Source organism: Zingiber officinale, chromosome 2B (genome assembly GCF_018446385.1).
Source record: "Zingiber officinale cultivar Zhangliang chromosome 2B, Zo_v1.1, whole genome shotgun sequence".
Taxonomy (NCBI): Eukaryota; Viridiplantae; Streptophyta; class Magnoliopsida; order Zingiberales; family Zingiberaceae; genus Zingiber; species Zingiber officinale.
This window is the reverse complement of record NC_055989.1, coordinates 132,008,744-132,033,875: the sequence shown is the minus strand read 5'-3', so window position 1 is coordinate 132,033,875 and position 25,132 is coordinate 132,008,744. Positions and strand designations below refer to the sequence as shown.

Sequence of the window (25,132 nt, the reverse complement as noted above, 5' to 3'; positions counted from 1 at the left end):
TAATGAAACTCAAAACACAAAACTGTATGACTTGAATCAAGGAACTAGCCATTACTAAACATCACCAAAAGGAATTGTATAATAAGAACTAATATTTTCAACAAAAAAAATCCAATTGAATTGAGAAATTTGTTTATATATGGAAGGAAACAATCTGTGCAGTTTAGCATATACCTACATAATACATGTAGCATTTCTAACTAAGGCAGTTAATTTGAGGTGTACCAAATTCCTGCTACATAAGCAATCTTACACTGTAACAAAAGATCGAGAGGTACCTACAAAAGAAGAGGTACCATGTTTTTCCTATTTGTTCAAGAGGTACCATGTTTTTCCTTTCGATGCCCGTGCTGTCCGCTTGTATTCAGAATATGCCCACATGTAAACATCATGTCACCTATAAACTTGATATGTGAATATTGGTAATAAAAAATGAGACTCACCGTGGTGTGGAGCTGATGTACCAGGATACTCAAAGAGTGGATATCCAGAAGGTGGATAACCAACTGGGGGATATCCCGAAGGTGGATAACCAACTGGAGGATATCCGAAAGGTGGATATCCAGATGCGGGATATCCTGACGGTGGATATCCAGTAGGTGGATGTCCTGGAGGAAAAAATCTGGCAGGCGGTATCCAACAGGTGGTATCCAGCGAGTGGTATCCAGTAGGTGGATATCTTCGCTGCAAAAGGGGAGGGGGGGAATATAACTATGTGAGAAGTAGAGAGTAGGCAAAGCAATAATAAGCAGATTAGGCAAGACAATAATACTCATGATGTATTGTAATAAACACATAATGTAAATGTCAAACTATCATAATAAAATATGATAGCAAGTGGTATTCATCTTACTTGTTCTTCGTTTAATCTGTTGTCCAAAGCTGAGATAGCAGTCTGAAATTTTGAAGTTGAGGAAGTCACCTGATAATAATCACTAACAAAGTTAGCCTGAGATAGTTGCCTGAATTTATTAATAAATATTTAATTTTGGAATGTTAAAAAATAAGTAAACCTGAGATAGTTGTGTTGGCAAAAGTGGTGGAAATTGATCTTCTATATTGGGATCTTCTATACCCTATTAAAAAAATAAAATTATTTAATTCTATATGCTTTTTAAATGTAACATCAAACAAAAAAAATCTAATATTAGTAAGAATGAAACCTGAACAATTGTTGGAGTTTGGTTAGTTTTGCTTGCCCCTTTCTTTTTTCTAGAAATTTGTTCTATGCCTCTTTTCAACCTCTTGCCTGAAACTGTTTTCTTCTTAGCTTTAATTCCTTTGACTGTAAGATCGTTTCCTTCGCCAATTTGATACTCTGTTTCATTCAAATTTCTTGTTGTGTCATCTAGAGATTGAACCAACTGACTAGCTTCTTGGCTAAGATTTGATTGATGCACAATTGATTCATTAACTTGTAATTTTTCATCAACCATCTTACATAAGCTCAACATAGCATTTTTAACAACCATGTGGGTGTCATCCCTTTCTGCTGCTTTGGTAACCAATTGAACAGATAACCCACACAAATCTCTATATCGCATATTGTGAAGAATTTTTGGATCCAAACTATCTTTGTTCACAATTGTATCATTACCTTCAAAGTATCCACCTTTTGCATTTCTTGTCCATCTTTTCAAAATATACTCATTTGGGATCTTCATAATATTTTTCATAGAAAATATTCTCAAAATATGAGAACATAAAATCCCAGCAAATTCATATTTTCTACAGCTACAACTGCACTGAATTTTTTCAGAAGATGAATAGAGTGTAACTATATGATGGTGCTTCTTTTTGTGCGAAGTAACTTTGTATGTTGCATGTGATCCAACAATCTCACAAATTTCTACAATAGAATCATGAGATTTATACCATTCTTTTTCAAAACACTTGAATGCCTCAGGAGTATAAGTATAACTAGCATGTTTTAATATTTCAACCGGATACAATAAACATGGAACACTTGAATTGGATCTAAAATCTGCTTTTAACTCTTCATATCGACGATCCTGAAGCAATCTTTCGAAGTGATTGAAAAACTCTAAAAACTTATGCTGATAAGTGACATACCTTTTCAAAATGCTATTCATGCTCTCACTTCTTTGGGTTGTAGTCATATCCGCACAAAATATTTGTCTTCCATATACTAAAGCCCATTTTTCCTTTATGCTAAACAAACGTCTCAACCAATCATTATCTTCAAATGCATACTTAGTCAACATCAAGTTCCAAGTAGAAAGAAAGTCTTCCTCTTCATCAAAATCATATATACAAGAGGTAAAATCTTTAGCAAACTCTTTGAATTGAGAAAAAACTCCACTCAAATGTATTGCGGCATTTTGATAAATGTGCCAAATGCATAAACGATGATGTGTTTCAGGCCATCTGGAAGCTAAAGCCTTTGCCATTGCAGCATCTTGATCTGTAAGAATAGTTGTTGGTTTTTTCTCAGACATAGCTTTAGTGAAGGTATCAAACAACCATTCAAATGACAAAGTAGTTTCATCATATAATAAAGCTGCACCAAAAATTATGGATTGCTTATGATGATTAACACCCACGAACAATGCAATTGGACGACCTTCATTGTTCTTCCTATAGGTTGTGTCAAAACAAACAACATCTCCAAAATTGCCATAATCATCTCTCATCTTAGCATCAGACCAAAAAATGTTTGTGATCAAATCATCTTCATCAACTTGAATAGCATTAAAAAAATTTGGATCATCACATTGCATTTTCTACAAATATTCTAGAACACCTCCTGTATCCCCCACTCTCATATTTCTTGTTCTTTTAGATCGCAAGTAGTTCTTATAGTCTTCAGGAATAAACCCTAAATTCTCCCTCCCACCTGCTTGTCTCATCATAAGATCATGAAATGCTTTTGGGGGGATTCCCACCTCACTTGCCATCTCAATTTGTATCGCTGCAGAAGAAGATATGTTCCTATGACATCTGTAGAGATGTGTTTTGTTTGGGCTTGAAAGATAATGATTATGCTCTTTAATGAAGTTCACCACATAAAACTTGTCATTATTTCGACAACTAATCCTCAGTTTAGCATCACAACCAAACCTTGTCTCAGCACGACTTTGCTTCACATAAATATCTTGTTTGTCCTTTCCCCTTTTTCCTTGTGCACTACAACAAAACGTCCTGTCAATTAATCTGCCCGAATTATCATTATGGGTTCTTGTCCTTCGTATGCCAAATCCAACTTGTTTAGCATATTTCAAATAAAAGTCATACGCTTCCTCTTCTGTTTGAAATTTCATACCAATTTTTGGCACCAATTCATCTGTGCTTAATGGGGGGAAAATCTCTGTATCATCTTCATTGCCTTTAAAATTAATCAATTAATGCAAACAAATCAATTAACAATGCACATAGATAATCAAATTATGTAAAAAATGAAGTATATAAAGTTCAATATAACGCACTATGAATCTTATTACCTTCATCAGCCCTTTCTTCTATATTAACTTCATAATCACCACAGCCTTGGTTTGCTTCAGAATACTCTTCAATTGACTCATCAAAATTCAACCTACGACAACTCGTAGATTCGCCCTCCATGACTTAACAAGAACACCTTTCAGAGGATACTTCTGATCTGTTCTACAATCAGTATTAAGTAATATCAGTTTTATTATTAACAAATAGCAATGAACAACTTTCTAGGAAACTTAACATGTGAAAAAATGTCACAGAAAAATCCTGAAAATGTGCAAGCACTTCAAGCTGATCCAGAACAATGGACCATATACTGTAAAGTGCTGTGCTTTCAGTAATCACAATAGGTTTCATTCACAGAGCGCGAGGCTGCGGCCAATTAGCAAAAAAATTTAAGATTTGAAGCAGTAATTTACCATTAGTTCAACTTAAAATTTTAGGTTCCAGTTTGCATGAGCAAGTAAGATAAATAGAGAAATAATGAGGTTTCCAACTCCAACATAAGGATCAAGCATGTCCTTAGATACAAAACCAATATCTAGGATTTTAGTAACATGGTTGAGCACAGGATTTTTCTGTGACATTTACAAAATTAGAAATGATAAGGAAGTTATTGAAACATCAATGTAGCCACCCAAATATCAAGGCCAACTAAAATTCATAATTCGTTATGATGCAATCTTTGTTACCTCCGGGCGAAGAGGGCACACGGGGCAGCGGGCGCAGAGGGAGTAGAGGGAATCGTCTGAGAGCTAGGGTTCGCGAGGTTCTGCGGTCGTAGGGAGCTCCGTCTTCGGCTGGAGAAGCGAAGAGAGCTCCGTCGTCGGCTGGAGAAGAAGCGGAGAGGAGAAGCGGGCTTTTTCGGCGGGCTTTTTCAGCAGACTGATCGTTAATGCCTACTAATTATCCTAATATTACAAAAATATAACATTAGTATTTACTATTTTTTATTAGGATTAATATGGATCGAAGTATATTGGACTTGTATAATTATTATATGTATTAGAAACGTTTTTATTTATTATTTTATTTTTTAAAAAAAAAAGAAAAAAAATTTAAAAAAAAGTTAATAAAGCAAACATTAGTATCTTCCTGCTGGAATGCTGATCGGTCAGCATGACCGATCAGCATTCCTGTTGATCGGTCTGCTGATTGCTGATCGGTCAACAGACCGATCAGCAGGAAGCGATATGTGTGCGTTGGAGCTGGGTTTTATTATTGGAGCGGAGAAACGCACATGCTTAGCGCGTGAGTTTTTTGTCGCGTAGCGACGGGCGCAGAGGGCGAACGGGAGGCGGGCGCAGAGGATCTGGACTCATCGCGCGCGGGGAGCGGCTCGAATGTGGACCAATCTATATCCTCCGCGTGGCTGGTTAAGTGGGCTCCGCCCGACAGCGGCGGTGACGTGGATCGCGAGCTGTCCACGCAGAATCCGGGGAAATGATCGTCTATATCGTCCACTTGGCTCTCGGACCGAGGCCCATCTGAGGGCGACGCGGAGGCGGCGTGGCGGGCTGCGGCGGCCTGGATCTGGAGGACGGTGAGAGGCCGGGCCCGGAGGCCGGCGGAGCTGGTGCATCGTCGGAGGAAGTTGAGGCGCGCGCGGCGGTCGCGGAGGCAGGCGGAGGCGGCGTCGAACGCCCGTGCCGCCTTCTCGGGGGTGTCGTAGGACCCCAGCCAGATGCGCGTGCGGCTGTTGGGCCGGCGGATCTCTGACACCCACCGCCCCCACTTCCGCCGCCGCACCCCCCCCCCCTGTACCGCCGCCGCTCCATCAACAAAAAAATAAATCGCTCATCTCACACAGCACTGCGACCCCTTTTATACCGGACAGGCGTGAGTCAGGCGGGACCCGCACGCCTACACTAGTCCCTGAGTCTCACTCACATTGAGCAACGATGTGCTCGTGCGAAACCAAGCGAGCTGCGCATAAAGGACTCCTTTCATCGGCCCATCATGAAACGCAACTGCCTTCTTATCTAATCGTGAAACCGGTAGATGTTTGAGTACTTCTACTGATGGCGTGGGAGATTGGTCTTGTTGCTTCATATGGACTTCTTTATAGACGCATGCTTTATTTGCTTTGCTTGTTTGTTTTAAAAAAAATATTTTTAATAAAATGGATTATCCATATAAAGTGGAGTACTTCGATCATGCTTATTGATATATGAATTCAAGCAATAAACTCTAAATGTTATGGCTTCATTTCAATATGCCCCTCTCATTTTTTTGAATTTTATACATCATTTGTATTCCTTTGTCGAACAATTATTGCAAGTGATGTTAAAATTAGGGTGGGTGGATCATAGAAAGGTGTAGAATTTAGAGCTAAATAGCACATATTAAAAGTACAAATATAAGTTCATGGAGGCACATTTCAATTGAGGCAAAGAATGTCAAAGGATGGCAATAGTGGCATTAACTATTAAGAGTCCTTCACGCAATGCTATGGATAGGCATTTTAGAACTTCATTTTTAATGAGTGTAATTATTAATAAAATTGAAAAAAAAAATAATTGAATCTTTGCATGAATAGTATTTTAGGAGAGTAAAATTAAAAAAAGATATTTAAAAAAAAAAAACTAACTCTCTCCTTTCCTCTCTTTATTCCATCAAAGAAAATGAAAACAAAATTATTTTACTTTATTTTTTCTCTTTCTTTATTTTTTTTTTAAATTGTCATGCTGAATCATCCTGTAAATAAATATTCTTTACGAAGTCTCGTCTTTTCAAACGATGCATGAATCACATGTTTTACAAAAAAAAAAAAAAACATAAAAGCAATCATATTAGAATCCAATCAAATAAATCAAATTTATCGAGTTATCAACTTATTTTGGTATAAAAATAAAGGAGATTCCGACTTTGCTTTGGTTTCAAATCGTGTAAAACGACAAAATTGATTGTATATGTAATGTATAAAGCTACGTATTTATATATTTATTAAAGAGGGAAATTTTTTACCATATTATAATTCTTCTTAAAAATTTAAAAATATATATATGTTACATTTTTATTTTATTAGTGGTACTGGAAATGTACACGCCAATACATTTGCAACAATATCGATTCATCACCATGGCACTCTTTCCCAAGAAAATCGACTGTGAGAGCGCCGTTGAGTGACCTTGCTATCAAGAAAATCCCAATCTTGCCCTCTGACTTTGAGTTCTCACGATCAGCTTCTTCCTTTGCCTAGATCGGCATGCATGACTCATTCTCTAATTCCTGCCACAGCTCATACTCAGTCATACTTTCCTCAGGCTTGCTAGGTCATGAACATCCTCGTCAATATAATTCAGTGGAAATGTTCTCTCCAAGCCAGAGCAGCGGTTGACGACCATGATGCTTATAGTGTGTTCTTTTATTATTTAAAAAAATAATAAATAAATAAATAAATAAATATTAATTTTTGAGAATTACAGAAACAGCTATATGAAGTGTAAACAATTAGAATAGTATTGTTTACATAATACTGCAGTATAAACTCAATTCCACTGGGCATTATTATACATACATCACTGGGCGTTTCATTGCGGAGCAGAGGGAAGCTGTTGGATAGCAGCCAGCGGGTTCACCTGGACAGAGAACGCCAGTCGCCAGGCATCAAGCAGAGCCCCTTTAACAACTGAAGCTTGTCTAGCGACCAATCTGTGTGGTTCGCAAGGCGAGGGGTCAGTGATGGCACACTAACGAACTTGTTGAACCAATTACGTAGCCTATTAGACAAAAATTCACTAGCAATTGATGTGAAGAAATGAGTAACCTTACCGCTTCAGCATAGTAGTTCTGCGACGGAGAATGTAGGAGGCTAGAATGATCAAGAAGCCAAAGAGCCAATTTTTCCCACGAGGAAGAACCAGCTGAATGTTGCCAACTTTGATACGGACTGTATCAAACCACCAGAATATTTGATCCGCGATTTTCTTGCTTGGATGAGAAGTTTTTAAAGAACTCGCTATCGATCTGCTCTCGTCGGATTGCAGCTCTTGTATTCTTGCTTTAGGGTAGGTTTCATTTCCAATTTGCATGGATCCATTGGCAGAAGACGAGTGCGCATGGTCTAGCCTTTGAGCATTTAGCAAAGAGTGTAACCTCCTATGCAAGACCTGCAAAGGATGAATGATGAAAACTTTAATGGATTTTCTAAAGAAACTTTAATGCATGATCCTTTCGCTGGTGGTGAAAGTATACGTTAGTGGTCGGGCGTATAAAACTAAAAAGCCTGCTATCTATAAATAGGACCATAATTTGCATAAAATTAACGACTTCTATGATATGATTTGGGTTTTAACTTTTAAGATCAACTAGATTACAGAATTTACTGAATTGCATGCATCAACATGCAGAAAGCCGATATGACTTGAGATGGAAATCTTACCTGACGGCTCTCTTCAAGCAACTCTGCTTCCTCTGTCCAGGATATTGCAAGGTTAAGATTATGAAAGACTTGCCCAAGAACTGTTATGGTATAAACTTCAGCAACCGCCAAGTACTTTTCAGGACTCATTACAAGCTGCTTTGGGCTTCCTTTATTAGAACATTGAGGTTCTGCATCTGTCAAAATGTACATTTTGTCATCCACAAGCTTCCATTTGCTGAGGAATTCCTCAAAGATTGACCCAAGGTTGGATGTATATCCTTCAGAAATTTGCAGGCACGCCCTACAAATCATTGCTATATTGCTTTATGAAAAATACAAAATAGATATATTTACAAGGGAACTTGTCTAATGAAGTTACCGTATATCAAAAGGTTTATAGTATTGAGAAAACAAGCTCAGCCAAGTTCAAATATGCACAAATCAGATATTTACAACAATCAAGAGAGGCAACAGATTAAAGACAAAGCCAACATAAGTTTTGCAAAGTATGAATGGTGCAACAAAGAACTTTACCCTGTCAGAAACACTTGAACAGGTATAGCCGCAACTGAGCCAAACAATGTTCTAAGCTCAACAATTATTTCTTCTATCCTGCAGAATTATGGGAACAGGATGCACAAGAATCAGTCGATGTATGAAGAAGGGTTGAATAATTTGGAAAACATATCATCCTTGAGGGGAAAAGGAACAGCATAGTAATGTGGCAGCTGCAGAGTACTATGGTTAGACCAGACTTATGGTGGAATGCGCTTACCTATAAAATGAAGTAGGAAACATGTCTCTCTTGTATTTTATCATATAACATGCATCCAGACTTGAATACTTGTATGGATGCTGAAACTCCAACAATGCTGCTCCAAATTCTTATTTTTGGATTCTTATTGTCCTTTAAAAAGAGCAAATCAGTTGGCCTCTCTTATTGAAGATATATATATATACAATTTATTTTGCTCATCTTATCCTTGGACATGATAATTTCAAATGAGCATACAACTACAAGCCAGGTGTCACCCAAGAATGTGAAATCTTCTGAAGGATCTTATCCCATCATTTACTTATAAAAGGTCATAAGTCAGGGTCATCTTTTGTCATCAAGTAAATTTTATAGCTTTGTTCCTTCGAATACAAATTGATCCACTGTAACTATGGATTTTTATTGGTCATTGAACACATCCATCTCTCCAAATTGTTGTCCATATCGTTGAACATCTAAACCTGTTCTTATTCTGTCAATTCTGGTTCGCTATTGCTAAAATCACACAACATATAACGATTAATCATTCTTAGTTCCAATTAACCTAAAGTTTTGCACTTCTAAGGTATGGTTTACTAAGTCCACATGACATTGTACTGAAAGAACATGTGGAAGTAGAAAATGAAAATTACCTAAATTGGTATAGGAAAAGATTAATCTTAGAAATGGGTTGTCAATTTCATTCTGCAATTTGTGATTGTTTGACAATTGAATATCTTGGGATTATTATATTTATTTATAACTAAAATGAAATACAAGTCTGCAACAACATTTCTTAGGTAACAATTACAAACCTTTTCAATTGTTTCATTGACTGGATAAAAACCATACTGGCTGATACCAAAATTTCATCTGACTGAACATCATCTATTGCATCTTCAAAGGGAGTACATAATACACGATGAAGAATTGAAGCAGCAAAGGTTGTTGCCTCCTCAAACATGCAACAAACGAGATAACTAGCCCACGGAATAAACAATGATAAGCACAGTTTAACAATATCATAATCAGGCTATGTTGATAAACAAATAATAGCATAAAAAGTTTGGCAAAGAAGTAACATGGAACCAAGCATTGAGTTTCAATGCTGATGACCTCAAAAATAGGGATTACTAGTAAGGGCAGTATGCTATCAGATATTTTATCAGAAAACAGACTTGAATAATCTTTTTTGAGAATAACATCGCTGATAAATAACTCATGTAAAACTTTGCAGATAAATTAACAAACAAACTGTAAAGGAAGAAGAGAACAATAGACATCTTGAAGAACAATTTAACATATTATACTCAGAGATTAATGATCTATAAACATATCCATTCTAATTTAAGAAATTCAAGACTTTGGTGATTTTATATACCTAAAACTATTGCAGAATAGTCTTGATATGTTCAGTTACTAATCTCCTAGTAGTTCTGATATGGTATCCAAGGAATCCACAGAATTAAGGACTTCAGTTAAAGGATATAGATTATAAGTAAAATCTAAAGTGTGGAACTTTCTACTCAAATTCCACATAGATCACACAGGATACAGTTAGCACAGACATTTAGAGATAGGCACATAAATGAAATTACAAAGTACGCAAAGCTTTTATGCTCACTAAGGTCACCGTACATCTATGTATGCATGTACACATGTATGCGTGTGTATAGTAATACATATAAATAACTTTACATTTCCTCCCATATTGAGGATAAACTCAAAACCCCTATTATATAATAAAAACAGTATATAAGCTGGAAAGAATATATCCTAAGATAGCTTTACCTCTCAGAGATGTCAATTTCGTCCCATATTGCAGAGACAGAAAGAAGAGCCATCACTTTCCTGTGTCCTCGCTAATCCTATGTCTCCCAACTGAGATCACCCGTCAAGCGAGATAAGATTGTTTGTGGAAGTGTACATTTGAAATGAAAAAAGATGAAAGAGAAAAGAATAAAATGTCAAATATTTGTCAGTGTGTACTTTTACAATTAATTCAATGACCCTAGGTATGCAGACATTGATATTTCTATATATATTCACCCCAAAGTGTTCTGCCATGCATGAGGAAGTACTCCTTTGGAAAGTCACTAAAATAACCTAATAGCATGTATCAATGAAAGTGAAGCGAATAACAGAACAAAATATGCACTTTATTTGGCCTCTAAGATTTGAATATATTTTCACCTTAACAAGAGCATCTACAAGATGTTCCACATGACAGATAAACATGAGAAAAAATAAGCATTCATTTCATCCAAAAATTTAACCCACAGATTAATTCAATTTTGAACCCCTTTTTTGTGATTTAACATAGTCTATTCAATACATTTTCAAGTGTTTATAGCAGCATATATAATGTTTTAACACATTTAATTCATGCACAAGATCATACACGAGAGACCATTTTCAATAATTTATAAGAGCATATATAATATTTTACACATTTAATTCATGCATAATGATTTATAAGAGAGATTCAGAATAGATTTACCCACTTAAAAAGTCTGCATAATCGACATTAGTATAGTTTTAAAAAATCAAATACAGCTAATATGTAATAGAACTATCAATCTTGAACTCCACCTATTCGAGCATCTAGTCCCCTAATAAATCTCAATCTTTAAGGAGTAAAAGTTACTAACATCATTATTCGAATCCCCAAAATACAAGTGTTCTAATAGTACCGAACACTCAGACCACTTTAATCTAAACGAGTATTAATCCAGAATAGATGATCATTCCACAACACAAACAAGAATCAATCTACCCTAAACAACTAATATTAGTCAAGGTGATCATTCCACAGCACAAACAAAATCCTTACCCAAACCAGTCGTAGTCGCAGCCAAGCACTGAACTTGGGAACGGAGATAGCGGAGGAGGAAGCGTGGCCAGCAGCAGCAAATGGCGGCTGTCACCGGCTGGATGCTACCGGGAAGAGAACGGTAACGAAGAGAGAGGGAACGACGCAAAGCCGGAAGCGAAGGGAGAAATCTAGGACTGCGGACCTACGGTCCGTTTGGTGAGTAAATTAGACCATACGAATTATATAGACGATACCGTGTAATCGGAATTTGAAAAGTTGTTTCCTTTGTTAGAAAAATAAAACAAGACAAAATCTTTTTTTTTTATGTTTATTTTTTGGTCATTCCTTCTCAATTTATGTGAGTTAAGCCCTTCGGATTGGATCAGTCGGGATTAATTCAGCTATCATTCTTGTAACATAATATTTAATAATATTTATATTTTAATATCATAAAATCATTAACATAATAATAATAATACTAATAATAATAATAAACTTCAAAAACATCTCTTAATTTATAAAATAATCTAATTTAGAGGTCAACAAAACTGTAACAGAAACTATTAAACTCTTTGATTCAAATATCAACGTCTAAATTAATTTTCTAAAACTTATTGATTATATAGAAGAATAATAGACACTTGGTATCAAAAATTAATCATTTTGAAAAAAAAAATGATAAAATAAAAACTAACTCACTCTGCAAAAGCTAATAAAAAAAAGACAAACAAACTTCGATATGATATATTCTAAAATCGATTTGTGCTTCGAAATAATAAGATCGTATGATCACGCAAATCATAAGATCATATATCACGATTTTACAAACTATAATTAAAACCGAATGAATACTATTAAGATTAATTGAGTTATTTTATTACATCAAAAATGTTAAAAACAGAATTAAAAGTAATTACACATGTAAATGAATAAGTAATTAATCAAGAGAATTAAACTTTACGTGGTCCAACCAGAAACTTGTTCCCATAGCAAAATATATACTCGTGCACGCACAAGCATGAGTAGATTTTTTAAGTTATAGTGAAAAATACGACACTTGGTTCACTATTCATTCAAGAAAGCAACAGTCGAATAATCATCAGGATTTCTATTTTTGGCATTAAAACCTTCCAGAAATCAATTTTCAATTTCCACAACAAAACATCATCTGGCGTTGCCCGGGCAACTAGTTTTTTCGCAAGGATTACAACGTTTAAATTCTCATAGACTCATATTCGAGCGAAGACGACAAAGTTTGCAACTCCAGCTTGCTCTCAGTTTCGCTTTTTCTGTGTTGCTCTTTCGGTTCCTTAGTTAATCTTAGGTTTCGGCCTCCTTGGTCTTAGCACGAACCAGAGGATTACAAAAACAACAATGAAGGCGGGGATTGTAGTAAGGTCGAACTCGATGCCAACTTTTCTTTCACGAGTGCAATGAATCGGATGCAGCGCAGCGATCGTTGAATTGACATAGTCTGTGAACCTGCAACAAATAATGGTTCAACTCAACAGAATCTGAAACGATTAGAAAAGTGAAAGGGATAGCTTTCCTAACATTAATGGAATAACATCCAATATAAATCAATTGTAGTCGAATTAGAAGGGTATGTAGTTGAGGATTATAGTACTAGATCTTCTCGACTAGAGAAATCAAATAACTCGCCGTCATTTCGATAATTTTGTGGCGTTACTTGGAACAAAGTCACAAAATAGAAATAAATTAAGTTCGTTCTTGTGTTGATCACTAATTTATACCAATGTTTAAAGGCAAATCGAACAGAGAATTTATTGACATTTTAACAGGGCAAAACATCAAAAAGTGGAGGATATTGTGGATTGTGATGAAAAAGAAATTAACATGAAAATGTACCCTGAAGATGCATCCTCGAGCAATGATAAAAGCTTCACAGCATCATGATACCGAAGCCCACCAGATATTGTGGAAATCTAAAGTAAATAAGAATGTTAGATGGGAAGGAAAAAAGCATTAATATTTGCTGGATACTAGAAGATTATAGTCTCACTCTTCTCCACAATCCGACAATCGAGTTATATTTGTCCACCAAGTTCCGTTCCCTAGTCTTGAATAACTTAAAACTCTGTGCAGCTAAGTTTCTGTTAAGGTCACATGAAATATACCTTCTGATGAAAAGAAGATAATCGTAAGCCATAAGGGAATTCTGATATGAGGATACAGGATTAATTGGTGAACGATGATGAAATAATTATCAAAGTTTCACAGGTAAAATATTGGAATAAAAAGAATACATCCAAAACTGATGCCTGTATTTTCCCCATCAAAAACATGACATTTGGTCAAAAAAAGAAATGGTTAAAGAGAGGATACTTGTTCGCTCCATAATCAAGCGATATATGGCCGCATTAACGGCTTGTATAGATTCTTCAAGGGCAGTGACGATATAGCTCCTAGCAATCACATCAGATTGAAACATAGAAAGATGCCAACCTTGGGAAGTGATGGACAGTGGATTACAACCAACAGACCATGTCCAGTCCTATTAGATTTCAAAACAATTAAAAAGAATAAGTTGATTAAGAAAAACAATTCGCAAGAATGTAAAACATAAAAAAGAAAAAAAGGCACTTCTATGTAATAGGAAGAAACTAACATAAAAAAAAAAAAGTTTTAGTATCATACTGAATGTAGGAGGATTCAACAACATATGCAAAAACCTAATAAAAAAACAACATTGTACAAATGATGAGAGAGCCAAAAGTAGAAACAAGCCAAGAAAAACAATAATCACTAGGCAACATATTGATAATTTTAAGTGGCAAACCTTGAAAAAGAAAAACAATATAAAGTTTCTATTTCTCATATAAATTGCTCAAGTCTTTAGCTCAGTATGAGGACCATAATCTTTTCACCAGGATAATATGGAACAATTGGCAAGGAAGTTTTCCTATTGAAATTACACCCTCATTTCAGTGAAAAACTCTCAAATACAAAAAAAAATGAAACATGAAAATGAATGCCATCATGAAACAATCTTTCATATTATCATTGAAAAGCAAATTGGTCGGTTCAAATAGCTGGATACATGGATCAACAACAACAATAACCAAGCTTTATCTCACTAGGTGGGGTCGGCTGGATACCTAGATTATCAAAAAAAAAGAATTGAAAAGCAGTTTGCACAGATTGTTCACCAATTATATTTTGTTAGCAACTACTCCAAATTCAGGATAGAACTAAATGGAATTGGTAAGATTAATTAATGGTCTTCCACCAATCAACTAATAATACAGTTAGTTAACAACGTGGTCAGCCAGCTTAATCAATGCAAGGAGAAACAAATGGCAGAAAAGTTCAGATGGAAAAAAGAAAAATCCTAAAAACTATCATAATTTCAAAGATGAATAAATTGCTCTACAAGAAAAGTGGTTTATTGAGTAAACCATAGCAAATCCAAAAAAAGATAGAACCCAAGCACATTCATTAATGTTGTTCACAGATATTCCATATGCATAAATTTAGAAATACTTGTTACTTGCTACACCATGAAAAAAAAAAAGGAAAAGGGACAAACCTCAATTGCAGCTTCATGAGCCTGACTGTAAACCAGATGAAGAGGAAGCAAACCAGCCAGGTGTTCAGCAGTAGCAGCAATAGCAGCTTTTGTGGGCCACCTTCATTAAAAGAGAAACATACATACATGGGCAACTACAAAAATAGGTTGCAGTATTCACTACATTTAATCAAGCTATCAGAGAAGATAACCAAAATCTTCATCAAAGTTGCCATTCACAGTTCATATAACCAAAATATGCATTTAATACTTTTAACTTCAATGGGTGCAAATAGTGTGTATACATGCTACAGATTGTGATTTATATAGAATAATTGGTAAATTAAAGGCTGACTGTTATCCTAAAAGCTCAAGTTACAAGGAAAGGTGTGATTTTATATACTTATGATTCATGATATAGGATCATAATCTAGGCTAACACCATTTTCCCCACAAGCTGATTAAATTTGGACTAAATTGAGGGAGTAGAGACCAAATCAAGATCACAGATTCAGCAAAGAGAAAATTTTTAAAAGACCAGGCGAAATGGTACATGTAGTTCTTGAACTCATGACGTTAGCTTTGATACAATGTTAGCATTTCATTGGGTGACAACCTTTTAAAATATTGAGAAACTAATGAAGTGCCCAACTTATAATTTTTTTACAGGATAAGCAAAGATGATCTAACAATAAACACGACTGACCTCAAGTCCCATACCAGTGACCGACCATTACACTGCAAGTAGCTTTCCCATGATGCTGCCTCAGATTGCACAACAATGATCATGTCAGACAAGGCTTTTGCTTGATAGTGCTTGTCCAACAACAATGGATCACTGTGTATGAACCAAAATATTGGAACTTCCAAGGTTGACCTAATATTTGAATAAGTACCTGCACATGCAATTAGACAGAATCAACAAAAAAAAAAAGTCATAGGTTCTGACTTTTGCTGATTGGTGAAGACTATCACTGTAAACTCGAGTTGTTTCAGTTACTACCTCCAAACAAATTATAGGAAATGGGCAAATAATTAGAATTCTCTTAACTAGCTTCAGCAAAATGATCTGGCTTTGATACTGAAATACTAGCATTGTACAAAAAGAGGAAATATTCATGTGCAACTACAAGAACCAAATCAAACAGTGCTTTCATTGATACTTCACAAAAAAGATTGAACCTAAAACATTAGTGTTGGTTTTTAAAGTCCAACGCCACGTTAGTGTTGGTCTTTAAAGACCATCACTACGTTAGTACTGGCTTGTGCTTGATTCAAACCGCACTGGTGTTGGTCTTTAAATACTAACACCACGTTGGTGCTGGTTGATACTGATTTCAAACCAGCATTGGTGCTGGTCTTTAAAGACCAACACCAGCTAATGTGGTGTTGGTTTCAAACCAGCACCACATTAGACCGGCATCATGTTGGTGTTGGTCTTTAAAGACCAGCACTACGTTATTGCTAGCAGGTGTTAGCTTCAAATCAATGCTAGTCTTTAAAGATCAGCACTAACTAATATGGTGTTGGTTTGAAATCAGCATCAACTACTGTTGAAATCACCACCAACGATGGTGTTGGTATTTAAATACCAATACCAATATGGTGCTGGTCTTTAAAGACCACCACCAACACTGGTGTTGTTTGTACAAACTAGTACCATCTTGCATGCTAGAGAAAGAAAAGAGTTGCTTGCATATAGGAGAGAGAAAAACATTACATATAGATAAGAGAAATTTTTTTTAAAAAAAATGGCTATGTTAGATCATCCACATTAGATGTCGCCCCACCCTCGCTCAGGTAAGAGTGTGCATAGTATAATTGTTATGTGTGTGTAGCAACTAGAGCTGTTGGGTTAGGAAATTTCCAACCCAACTCAATCCAAGGCGGGTTGCGGGTTTAGCGGGCCAACCCGCGAGCCCATTAAATTTTTTTAAAAAATTAAAAAAATGTTTCATATCTTCAAAATTTTACTTTGGAAAAGTTTCATCAATCAAATGTATCCATAAACATGTATTTTAAATATAAATTGATATAAATGAGTAATTTTGTTGATGAAAAATATTATTTTTATTTCAAAATTATAACAAAAAAAGATAATAAATTTACATAAAACCTCATTTACATGTGTTTCTCAACCCACGGGTCAACCCAAGCCCATCGCGGGCGGACCCGCGCGGGTCGTGGACCTAGGCGGGTTGACCCGCCGCGGGTTTGGGTTGATAAAGTTCCAACCCAACCCACTTAAATTATTTAGTGGGGCGGGCCAAACCAACGGGCCCAACCCAAATTGACGGCTCTAGTGGTAACCAATTTGGGTAATCAAGATGGACCACCCTCACAGTCAAAATACTCAGGGCATCCGGACCAGGTCCGAAGACCCTAAGCTATAAGGGTCGTCCATCCTGGGCAGAGTTGTCAGACAAGCCAACCCATGACAGGGCGGGCCGGCTCATGGTAGGCCAGTCATTTAGTGGGGTGGGCCGACCCATTATCTTAGCGGATTGAGAAATCCTCGATCCAACCCAATCCAAAGACGATTGCGGGTTACACGAGCCAACCCGCAGGCCTATAAATTTTTTTAAAAAAATATGCCTACTGTAGGAGATCTCTCCGTTAATTTAGTCTCTACGATTTTAATCACTTAATTTGAGTGATGGATGACTTCTTCTCCGATCCCAACTTGCTGATGACGAAGGTGGCGTTGTTCGCTCTAGTTCAGGCTCTCATCTATCTCATCCTCTCCAAGTCCTCTACCATCTTCTTCGATGACAGGGTGAGGATAAGCCTCAGCCAACGCGCTCCATCAACGTCCACCGTTGGCTGACCTTGCTTTCCAACATGCTTGTTGGAGGTAAGGTCTTGTCGTTAGTGTCGAGGTCTTACCATCAGCGCCGAGGCCCCCCGATGAGAGGAATCATTGTCGTCGTCATCTGACGACCAAAGGGAACATTGATATGAAATTAATAAATCTCTCCTGTGCATGTATAATGTATTTGATTTGTTGTTAAAATTTTGTTTGTAGAAAAATTTCTTCTTAATAATTTGTTTAGATCCACAATTAAATTTCTATTAAATATATTTATTTAATTTAATGATTTACTCAAATAATATAATAATCGAATATCATCATCTCTTATGGTATAAAATGTATTCATGTTCATGCTACATTTGCCCTATCAAAAAATAAAGTACATGTCTTTTTCAATTCGTAGGTTAACCAAACCTATCATAGTCGATCCACATGGATCACGGGCCTAGGTAGATCAATCTGTAACGATTTTGGATTGATAAAAATTCAACTCAATCCATTTAAATTATTTGACGTGTCGGATAAATTTGATGGACTCAATCCAAATTAACTGCTCTAGTTTTGAACGCCCAAATTTGTGGCCTAGGATATCTATTTGCTAACACACGAACATATTTTTTCCAACATAATTATCTTTCACAAAATTGAAGAGATAATAAGCAAATATGAGAGCAAATGAATATAAATATATATAAAATCAAATTTGATTACAAATGTTTTTACTCGACAGCAAACGGCCAAAATTTGTCGGTGGTTGTGCAGACAAATTAACAAATAAAAATTTCACCAAAAAAATAACAAATAAAAATAATGTCCAATGAATAATAATTTTTAAAAAATATTTTGAATGAATTAGTGAATGTTGTTTCCCTTATTATGAGAAATGACGTCAAGAGCTCCACCTCGTGCTGTTTTTACAGCGGTGATCCTTCAGAAGCTCCAAAGGAAAGCATTGGGCTCGAAGTCAACGCTGTGTTGCTCCTCCGCCGGCGGCGCCGTCGCCGAGAACCATAGGCCGAGTGAGAAGTCCTCCATGGACGCCGCAAAATCCGGGAGATGAACGCCGGCGTGCGGCGGCTCAATGAATGACCAGTCTACGTGTTCATCAGAGTTGGGCGCCTCCGAGTGCGATAGGGACGTGGTGGACGACGTGGATCGCCAGCTGTCCACTCCAGTCCCAGGAGATCATCGCGCGCGGAGTCCAGATCCTCTGCGCCCGCCTCCCGTGCGCCCTCTACGCCCGTCGCTACGCGACAAAAAACCCACGCGCTAAGCACGTGCGTTTCTCCGCTCCAGTAATAAAACCCAGCTCCAACGCACACATATCGCTTCCTGCTGATCGGTCTGTTAACCGATCAGCAAGAATGCTGATCGATCAGCAGACCGATCAGCAGGAATGCTGATCGGTCTTGCTGACCGATCAGCATTCCAGCAGGAAGATACTAATGTTTGCTTTATTAACTTTTTTTAATTTTTTTTTCTTTTTTTTTTAAAAAATAAAATAATAAATAAAAACGTTTCTAATACATATAATAATTATACAAGTCCAATATACTTCGATCCATATTAATCCTAATAAAAAATAGTAAATACTAATGTTATATTTTTGTAATATTAGGAATGTTATATTTTTGTAATATTAGGATAATTTGTAGGTATTAACGATCAGTCTGCTGATCGGTCTGTGGACCGATCAACCTTCTGTGGATCGGTCCACAGACCGATCCCCCTATCCTTCCGTTGCCTCCGTTGCCTGCTGTGGATCGGTCCACAGACCGATCAGTAACTTCTCGGTGGTTACTGATCGGTTACTGATCGGTCTGTAGACCGATCAGTAATTCTCGGTGGTTACTGATCGGTTACTGATCGGTCTGGTGATCGATCAGATAACCACCTGGCTTTGAGTTCACAATATGTTTCTGAACTAAACTTTCAATATGATGGGTGACATGATGAGGAACTAAAGTGTGAGCCTGTTGAACAGATGCCATAATGTTTTGTGGATAGTTTTAACAAAACATAATAGTTCAAGTTAACAGTTTTCTTATGCTCAATATAAGATTCATGGGCATCATTCCACAAAATTTAGGAAACATGGGTTGTGGTAGAATTGATCGAAGATAGGGGTCAATTCGAATCACTGAAAGTGTTACACCATTTTCAAAATAAATCTTATGTCAAACACAGTAATATTTTTGCCATTAAAATCTTGGAAACTGAGCAAAGCTGAAGGAGAAAAGCAAGAGCATAGCGTACAACAAATTATGCACCTTTAGTAAGTAGTTTACACAGCACATAATAGATGATACAAAGTCGCGAAGTTCCTCATAGCAAGCAGCCACAGTTCAGCAACCACCACCTGGGACACCGGTGTTTGCCTCTTCAAATGAATCAAGTTTCTTTGCCGTGCCCTTTTCCAGCAAGTAGTGTCTCTCAATTTCGGGCATTGCCAACATGATGGCACGCATCCGGATATTCATTTCATCAACCTTTTCAATCAAAGCATCGTTGGTGAACATGCCACTCAAGACACATGTAATTGTCCTCCAGCTTTCCAGTATTGGCAAGACTATGATTAAGGCGGAGGCAATAGAACCCCAGGCGACGGCAATGATTGCCCAAAATGTGAAGTAACCCAAGCTGAACTTTCCTACACAAGATAGAAATAATATTGAACAGACAATATACTTACATCAAATAGATTTTTAACACGAATGACAAGTACTTTGTGTTCATTGTAAAGGATCGTCAATAATATTAATGAAACTCAAAACACAAAACTGTATGACTTGAATCAAGGAACTAGCCATTACTAAACATCACCAAAAGGAATTGTATAATAAGAACTAATATTTTCAACAAAAAAAATCCAATTGAATTGAGAAATTTGTTTATATATGGAAGGAAACAATCTGTGCAGTTTAGCATATACCTACATAATACATGTAGCATTTCTAACTAAGGCAGTTAATTTGAGGTGTACCAAATTCCTGCTACATAAGCAATCTTACACTGTAACAAAAGATCGAGAGGTACCTACAGAAGAAGAGGTACCATGTTTTTCCTATTTGTTCAAGAGGTACCATGTTTTTCCTTTCGATGCCCGTGCTGTCCGCCTGTATTCAGAATATGCCCACATGTAAACATCATGTCACCTATAAACTTGATATGTGAATATTGGTAATAAAAAATGAGACTCACCGTGGTGTGGAGCTGATGTACCAGGATACTCAAAGAGTGGATATCCAGAAGGTGGATAACAACTGGGGGATATCCCGAAGGTGGATAACCAACTGGAGGATTTCCGAAAGGTGGATATCCAGATGCGGGATATCCTGACGGTGGATATCCAGTAGGTGGATGTCCTGGAGGAAAAAATCTGGCAGGCGGTATCCAACAGGTGGTATCCAGCGAGTGGTATCCAGTAGGTGGATATCTTCGCTGCAAAAGGGGAGGGGGGGAATATAACTATGTGAGAAGTAGAGAGTAGGCAAAACAATAATAAGCAGATTAGGTAAGACAATAATACTCATGATAAAATATGATAGCAGGTGGTATTCATCTTACTTGTTCTTCGTTTAATCTGTTGTCCAAAGCTGAGATAGCAGTCTGAAATTTTGAAGTTGAGGAAGTCACCTGATAATAATCACTAACAAAGTTAGCCTGAGATAGTTGCCTGAATTTATTAATAAATATTTAATTTTGGAATGTTAAAAAATAAGTAAACCTGAAATAGTTGTGTTGGCAAAAGTGGTGGAAATTGATCTTCTATATTGGGATCTTCTATACCCTATTAAAAAAATAAAATTATTTAATTCTATATGCTTTTTAAATGTAACATCATACAAAAAAAATCTAATATTAGTAAGAATGAAACCTGAACAATTGTTGGAGTTTGGTTAGTTTTGCTTGCCCCTTTCTTTTTTCTAGAAATTTGTTCTATGCCTCTTTTCAACCTCTTGCCTGAAACTGTTTTCTTCTTAGGTTTAATTCCTTTGACTGTAAGATCGTTTCCTTCGCCAATTTGATACTCTGTTTCATTCAAATTTCTTGTTGTGTCATCTAGAGATTGAACCAACTCACTAGCTTCTTGGCTAAGATTTGATTGATGCACAATTGATTCATTAACTTGTAATTTTTCATCAACCATCTTACATAAGCTCAACATAGCATTTTTAACAACCATGTGGGTGTCATCCCTTTCTGCTGCTTTGGTAACCAATTGAACAGATAACCCACACAAATCTCTATATCGCATATTGTGAAGAATTTTTGGATCCAAACTATCTTTGTTCACAATTGTATCATTACCTTCAAAGTATCCACCTTTTGCATTTCTTGTCCATCTTTCCAAAATATACTCATTTGGGATCTTCATAATATTTTTCATAGAAAATATTCTCAAAATATGAGAACATAAAATCCCAGCAAATTCATATTTTCTACAGCTATAACTACACTGAATTTTTTCAGAAGATTAATAGAGTGTAACTATATGATGGTGCTTCTTTTTGTGCGAAGTAACTTTGTATGTTGCATGTGATCCAACAATCTCACAAATTTCTACAATAGAATCATGAGATTTATACCATTCTTTTTCAAAACACTTGAATGCCTCAGGAGTATAAGTATAACTAGCATGTTTTAATATTTCAACCGGATACAATAAACATGGAACACTTGAATTGGATCTAAAATATGCTTTTAACTCTTCATATCGACGATCCTGAAGCAATCTTTCGAAGTGATTGAAAAACTCTAAAAACTTATGCTGATAAGTGACATACCTTTTCAAAATGCTATTCATGCTCTCACTTCTTTGGGTTGTAGTCATATCCGCACAAAATATTTGTCTTCCATATACTAACGCCCATTTTTCCTTTATGCTAAACAAATGTCTCAACCAATCATTATCTTCAAGTGCATACTTAGTCAACATCAAGTTCCAAGTAGAAAGAAAGTCTTCCTCTTCATCAAAATCATATATACAAGAGGCAAAATCTTTAGCAAACTCTTTGAATTGAGAAAAAACTCCACTCAAATGTATTGCGGCATTTTGATAAATGTGTCAAATGCATAAACGATGATGTGTTTCAGGCCATCTGGAAGCTAAAGCCTTTGCCATTGCAGCATCTTGATCTGTAAGAATAGTTGTTGGTTTTTTCTCAGACATAGCTTTAGTGAAGGTATCAAACAACCATTCAAATGACAAAGTAGTTTCATCATATAATAAAGCTGCACCAAAAATTATGGATTGCTTATGATGATTAACATCCACGAACAATGCAATTGGACGACTTTCATTGTTCTTCCTATAGGTTGTGTCAAAACAAACAACATCTCCAAAATTGCCATAATCAGCTCTCATCTTAGCATCAGACCAAAAAATGTTTGTGATCAAATCATCTTCATCAACTTGAATAGCATTAAAAAAATTTGGATCATCACATTGCATTTTCTGCAAATATTCTAGAACACCTCCTGTATCCCCCACTCTCATATTTCTAGTTCTTTTAGATCGCAAGTAGTTCTTATAGTCTTCAGGAATAAACCCTAAATTCTCCCTCCCACCTGCTTGTCTCATCATAAGATCATGAGATGCTTTTGGGGGGATTCCCACCTCACTTGCCATCTTAATTTGTATCGCTGCAGAAGAAGATATGTTCCTATGACATCTGTAGAGATGTGTTTTGTTTGGGCTTGAAAGATAATGATTATGCTCTTTAATGAAGTTCACCACACAAAACTTGTCATTATTTCGACAACTAATCCTCAGTTTAGCATCACAACCAAATCTTGTCTCAGCACAACTTTGCTTCACATAAATATCTCGTTTGTCCTTTCCCCTTTTTCCTTGTGCACTACAACAAAACGTCCTGACAATTAATCTGCCCGAATTATCATTATGGGTTCTTGTCCTTCGTATGCTAAATCCAACTTGTTTAGCATATTTCAAATAAAAGTCATACGCTTCCTCTTCTGTTTGAAATTTCATACCAATTTTTGGCACCAATTCATCTGTGCTTAATGGGGGGAAAATCTCTGTGTCATCTTCATTGCCTTTAAAATTAATCAATTAATGCAAACAAATCAATTAACAATGCACATAGATAATCAAATTATGTAAAAAAACGAAGTATATAAAGTTCAATATAACGCACTATGAATCTTATTACCTTCATCAGCCCTTTCTTCTATATTAACTTCATAATCACCACAGCCTTGGTTTGCTTCAGAATACTCTTCAATTGACTCATCAAAATTCAACCTACGACAACTCATAGATTCGCCCTCCATGACTTAACAAGAACACCTTTCAGAGGATACTTCTGATCTGTTCTACAATCAGTATTAAGTAATATCAGTTTTATTATTAACAAATAGCAATGAACAACTTTCTAGGAAACTTAACATGTGAAAAAATGTCACAGAAAAATCCTGAAAATGTGCAAGCACTTCAAGCTGATCCAGAACAATGGACAATATACTGTAAAGTGCTGTGCTTTCAGTAATCACAACAGGTTTCATTCACAGAGCGCGAGGCTGCGGCCAATTAGCAAAAAAATTCAAGATTTGAAGCAGTAATTTACCATTAGTTCAACTTAAAATTTTAGGTTCCAGTTTGCATGAGCAAGTAAGATAAACAGAGAAATAATGAGGTTTCCTACTCCAACATAAGGATCAAGCATGTCCTTAGATACAAAACCAATATCTAGGATTTTAGTAACATGGTTGAGCACAGGATTTTTCTGTGACATTTACAAAATTAGAAATGATAAGGAAGTTATTGAAACATCAATGTAGCCACCCAAATATCAAGGCCAACTAAAATTCATAATTCGTTATGATGCAATCTTTGTTACCTCCGGGCGAAGAGGGCACACGGGGCAGCGGGCGCAGAGGGCGTAGAGGGAATCGGCGGAGAGCTAGGGTTCGCGAGGTCCTGCGGTCGTAGGGAGCTCCGTCTTCGGCTGGAGAAGCGAAGAGAGCTCCGTCGTCGGCTGGAGAAGCGAAGAGAGCTCCGTCGTCGGCTGGAGAAGAAGCGGAGAGGAGAAGCGGGCTTTTTCGACGGGCTTTTTCAGCAGACTGATCGTTAATGCCTACTAATTATCCTAATATTACAAAAATATAACATTAGTATTTACTATTTTTTATTAGGATTAATATGGATCGAAGTATATTGGACTTGTATAATTATTATATGTATTAGAAACGTTTTTATTTATTATTTTATTTTTTAAAAAAAAAGAAAAAAAATTAAAAAAAGTTAATAAAGTTTCCTGCTAGAATGCTGATCGGTCAGCAAGACCGATCAGCATTCCTGCTGATCGGTCTGCTGACCGATCAGCATTCTTGCTGATCGGTCAACAGACCGATCAGCAGGAAACGATATGTGTGCG

General features: G+C 36.4%; 4 protein-coding genes across 4 annotated transcripts; all 4 read right to left on the bottom strand.

Annotated features, from left to right (window-relative positions):
* Positions 1-4,631: 4,631 nt before the first annotated feature.
* On the bottom strand, positions 4,632-5,508 carry LOC122048724 (ethylene-responsive transcription factor ERF018-like). Its single transcript, XM_042610258.1, has 2 exons — positions 5,343-5,508; positions 4,632-5,252 (listed from the first exon to the last, which is right to left on the bottom strand). The coding sequence occupies exons 1-2, from the start codon at positions 5,506-5,508 to the stop codon at positions 4,675-4,677; spliced, it is 744 nt and encodes a 247-aa protein (XP_042466192.1). The 3' UTR covers positions 4,632-4,674.
* Positions 5,509-6,893: 1,385 nt separating this feature from the next.
* Positions 6,894-11,592, bottom strand: LOC122047280 (protein APEM9-like). The gene is made up of 7 exons (XM_042608446.1): positions 11,410-11,592; positions 10,368-10,457; positions 9,392-9,556; positions 8,357-8,434; positions 7,841-8,123; positions 7,231-7,568; positions 6,894-7,110 (listed from the first exon to the last, which is right to left on the bottom strand). Exons 2-7 carry the CDS (start codon positions 10,418-10,420, stop codon positions 6,990-6,992), a joined length of 1,038 nt encoding a protein of 345 aa, XP_042464380.1. The 5' UTR covers positions 10,421-10,457; positions 11,410-11,592; the 3' UTR covers positions 6,894-6,989.
* Positions 11,593-12,484: 892 nt separating this feature from the next.
* Positions 12,485-15,845, bottom strand: LOC122047278. Its single transcript, XM_042608445.1, has 6 exons — positions 15,627-15,845; positions 14,942-15,041; positions 13,738-13,906; positions 13,415-13,497; positions 13,261-13,337; positions 12,485-12,873 (listed from the first exon to the last, which is right to left on the bottom strand). Exons 1-6 carry the CDS (start codon positions 15,707-15,709, stop codon positions 12,702-12,704), a joined length of 684 nt encoding a protein of 227 aa, XP_042464379.1. The 5' UTR covers positions 15,710-15,845; the 3' UTR covers positions 12,485-12,701.
* A 5,627-nt stretch (positions 15,846-21,472) lies between these two features.
* LOC122047277 (protein FAR1-RELATED SEQUENCE 5-like) lies at positions 21,473-24,608 on the bottom strand. The gene is made up of 3 exons (XM_042608444.1): positions 23,909-24,608; positions 21,610-23,792; positions 21,473-21,522 (listed from the first exon to the last, which is right to left on the bottom strand). Exons 1-2 carry the CDS (start codon positions 24,027-24,029, stop codon positions 22,801-22,803), a joined length of 1,113 nt encoding a protein of 370 aa, XP_042464378.1. The 5' UTR covers positions 24,030-24,608; the 3' UTR covers positions 21,473-21,522; positions 21,610-22,800.
* Between the last annotated feature and the right edge of the window lie 524 nt (positions 24,609-25,132).

What these genes read in the sequence shown, in the direction of transcription:
- LOC122048724 (XM_042610258.1), bottom strand. Translation starts at nt 5,508, where the DNA reads ATGAAGCAACAAGACCAATCTCCCACGCCATCAGTAGAAGTACTCAAA. An exon ending in CACATCGTTGCTCAATGTGA is followed by an intron (nt 5,253 to 5,342) that starts GTGAGACTCAGG and finishes GTGTGAGATGAG; the next exon opens with CGATTTATTTTTTTGTTGAT.
- LOC122047280 (XM_042608446.1), bottom strand. Translation starts at nt 10,420, where the DNA reads ATGGCTCTTCTTTCTGTCTCTGCAATATGGGACGAAATTGACATCTCT. An exon ending in GTTCAAGTGTTTCTGACAGG is followed by an intron (nt 8,124 to 8,356) that starts GTAAAGTTCTTT and finishes AATGATTTGTAG; the next exon opens with GGCGTGCCTGCAAATTTCTG. An exon ending in AGAACTACTATGCTGAAGCG is followed by an intron (nt 7,111 to 7,230) that starts GTAAGGTTACTC and finishes CGAACCACACAG; the next exon opens with ATTGGTCGCTAGACAAGCTT.
- LOC122047278 (XM_042608445.1), bottom strand. Translation starts at nt 15,709, where the DNA reads ATGATCATTGTTGTGCAATCTGAGGCAGCATCATGGGAAAGCTACTTG. An exon ending in CTCATGAAGCTGCAATTGAG is followed by an intron (nt 13,907 to 14,941) that starts GTTTGTCCCTTT and finishes GAAATCTAATAG; the next exon opens with GACTGGACATGGTCTGTTGG. An exon ending in CTCGAGGATGCATCTTCAGG is followed by an intron (nt 12,874 to 13,260) that starts GTACATTTTCAT and finishes TATTTGTTGCAG; the next exon opens with GTTCACAGACTATGTCAATT.
- LOC122047277 (XM_042608444.1), bottom strand. Translation starts at nt 24,029, where the DNA reads ATGGAGGGCGAATCTATGAGTTGTCGTAGGTTGAATTTTGATGAGTCA. An exon ending in AGAAGAAAGGGCTGATGAAG is followed by an intron (nt 23,793 to 23,908) that starts GTAATAAGATTC and finishes TTAATTTTAAAG; the next exon opens with GCAATGAAGATGACACAGAG.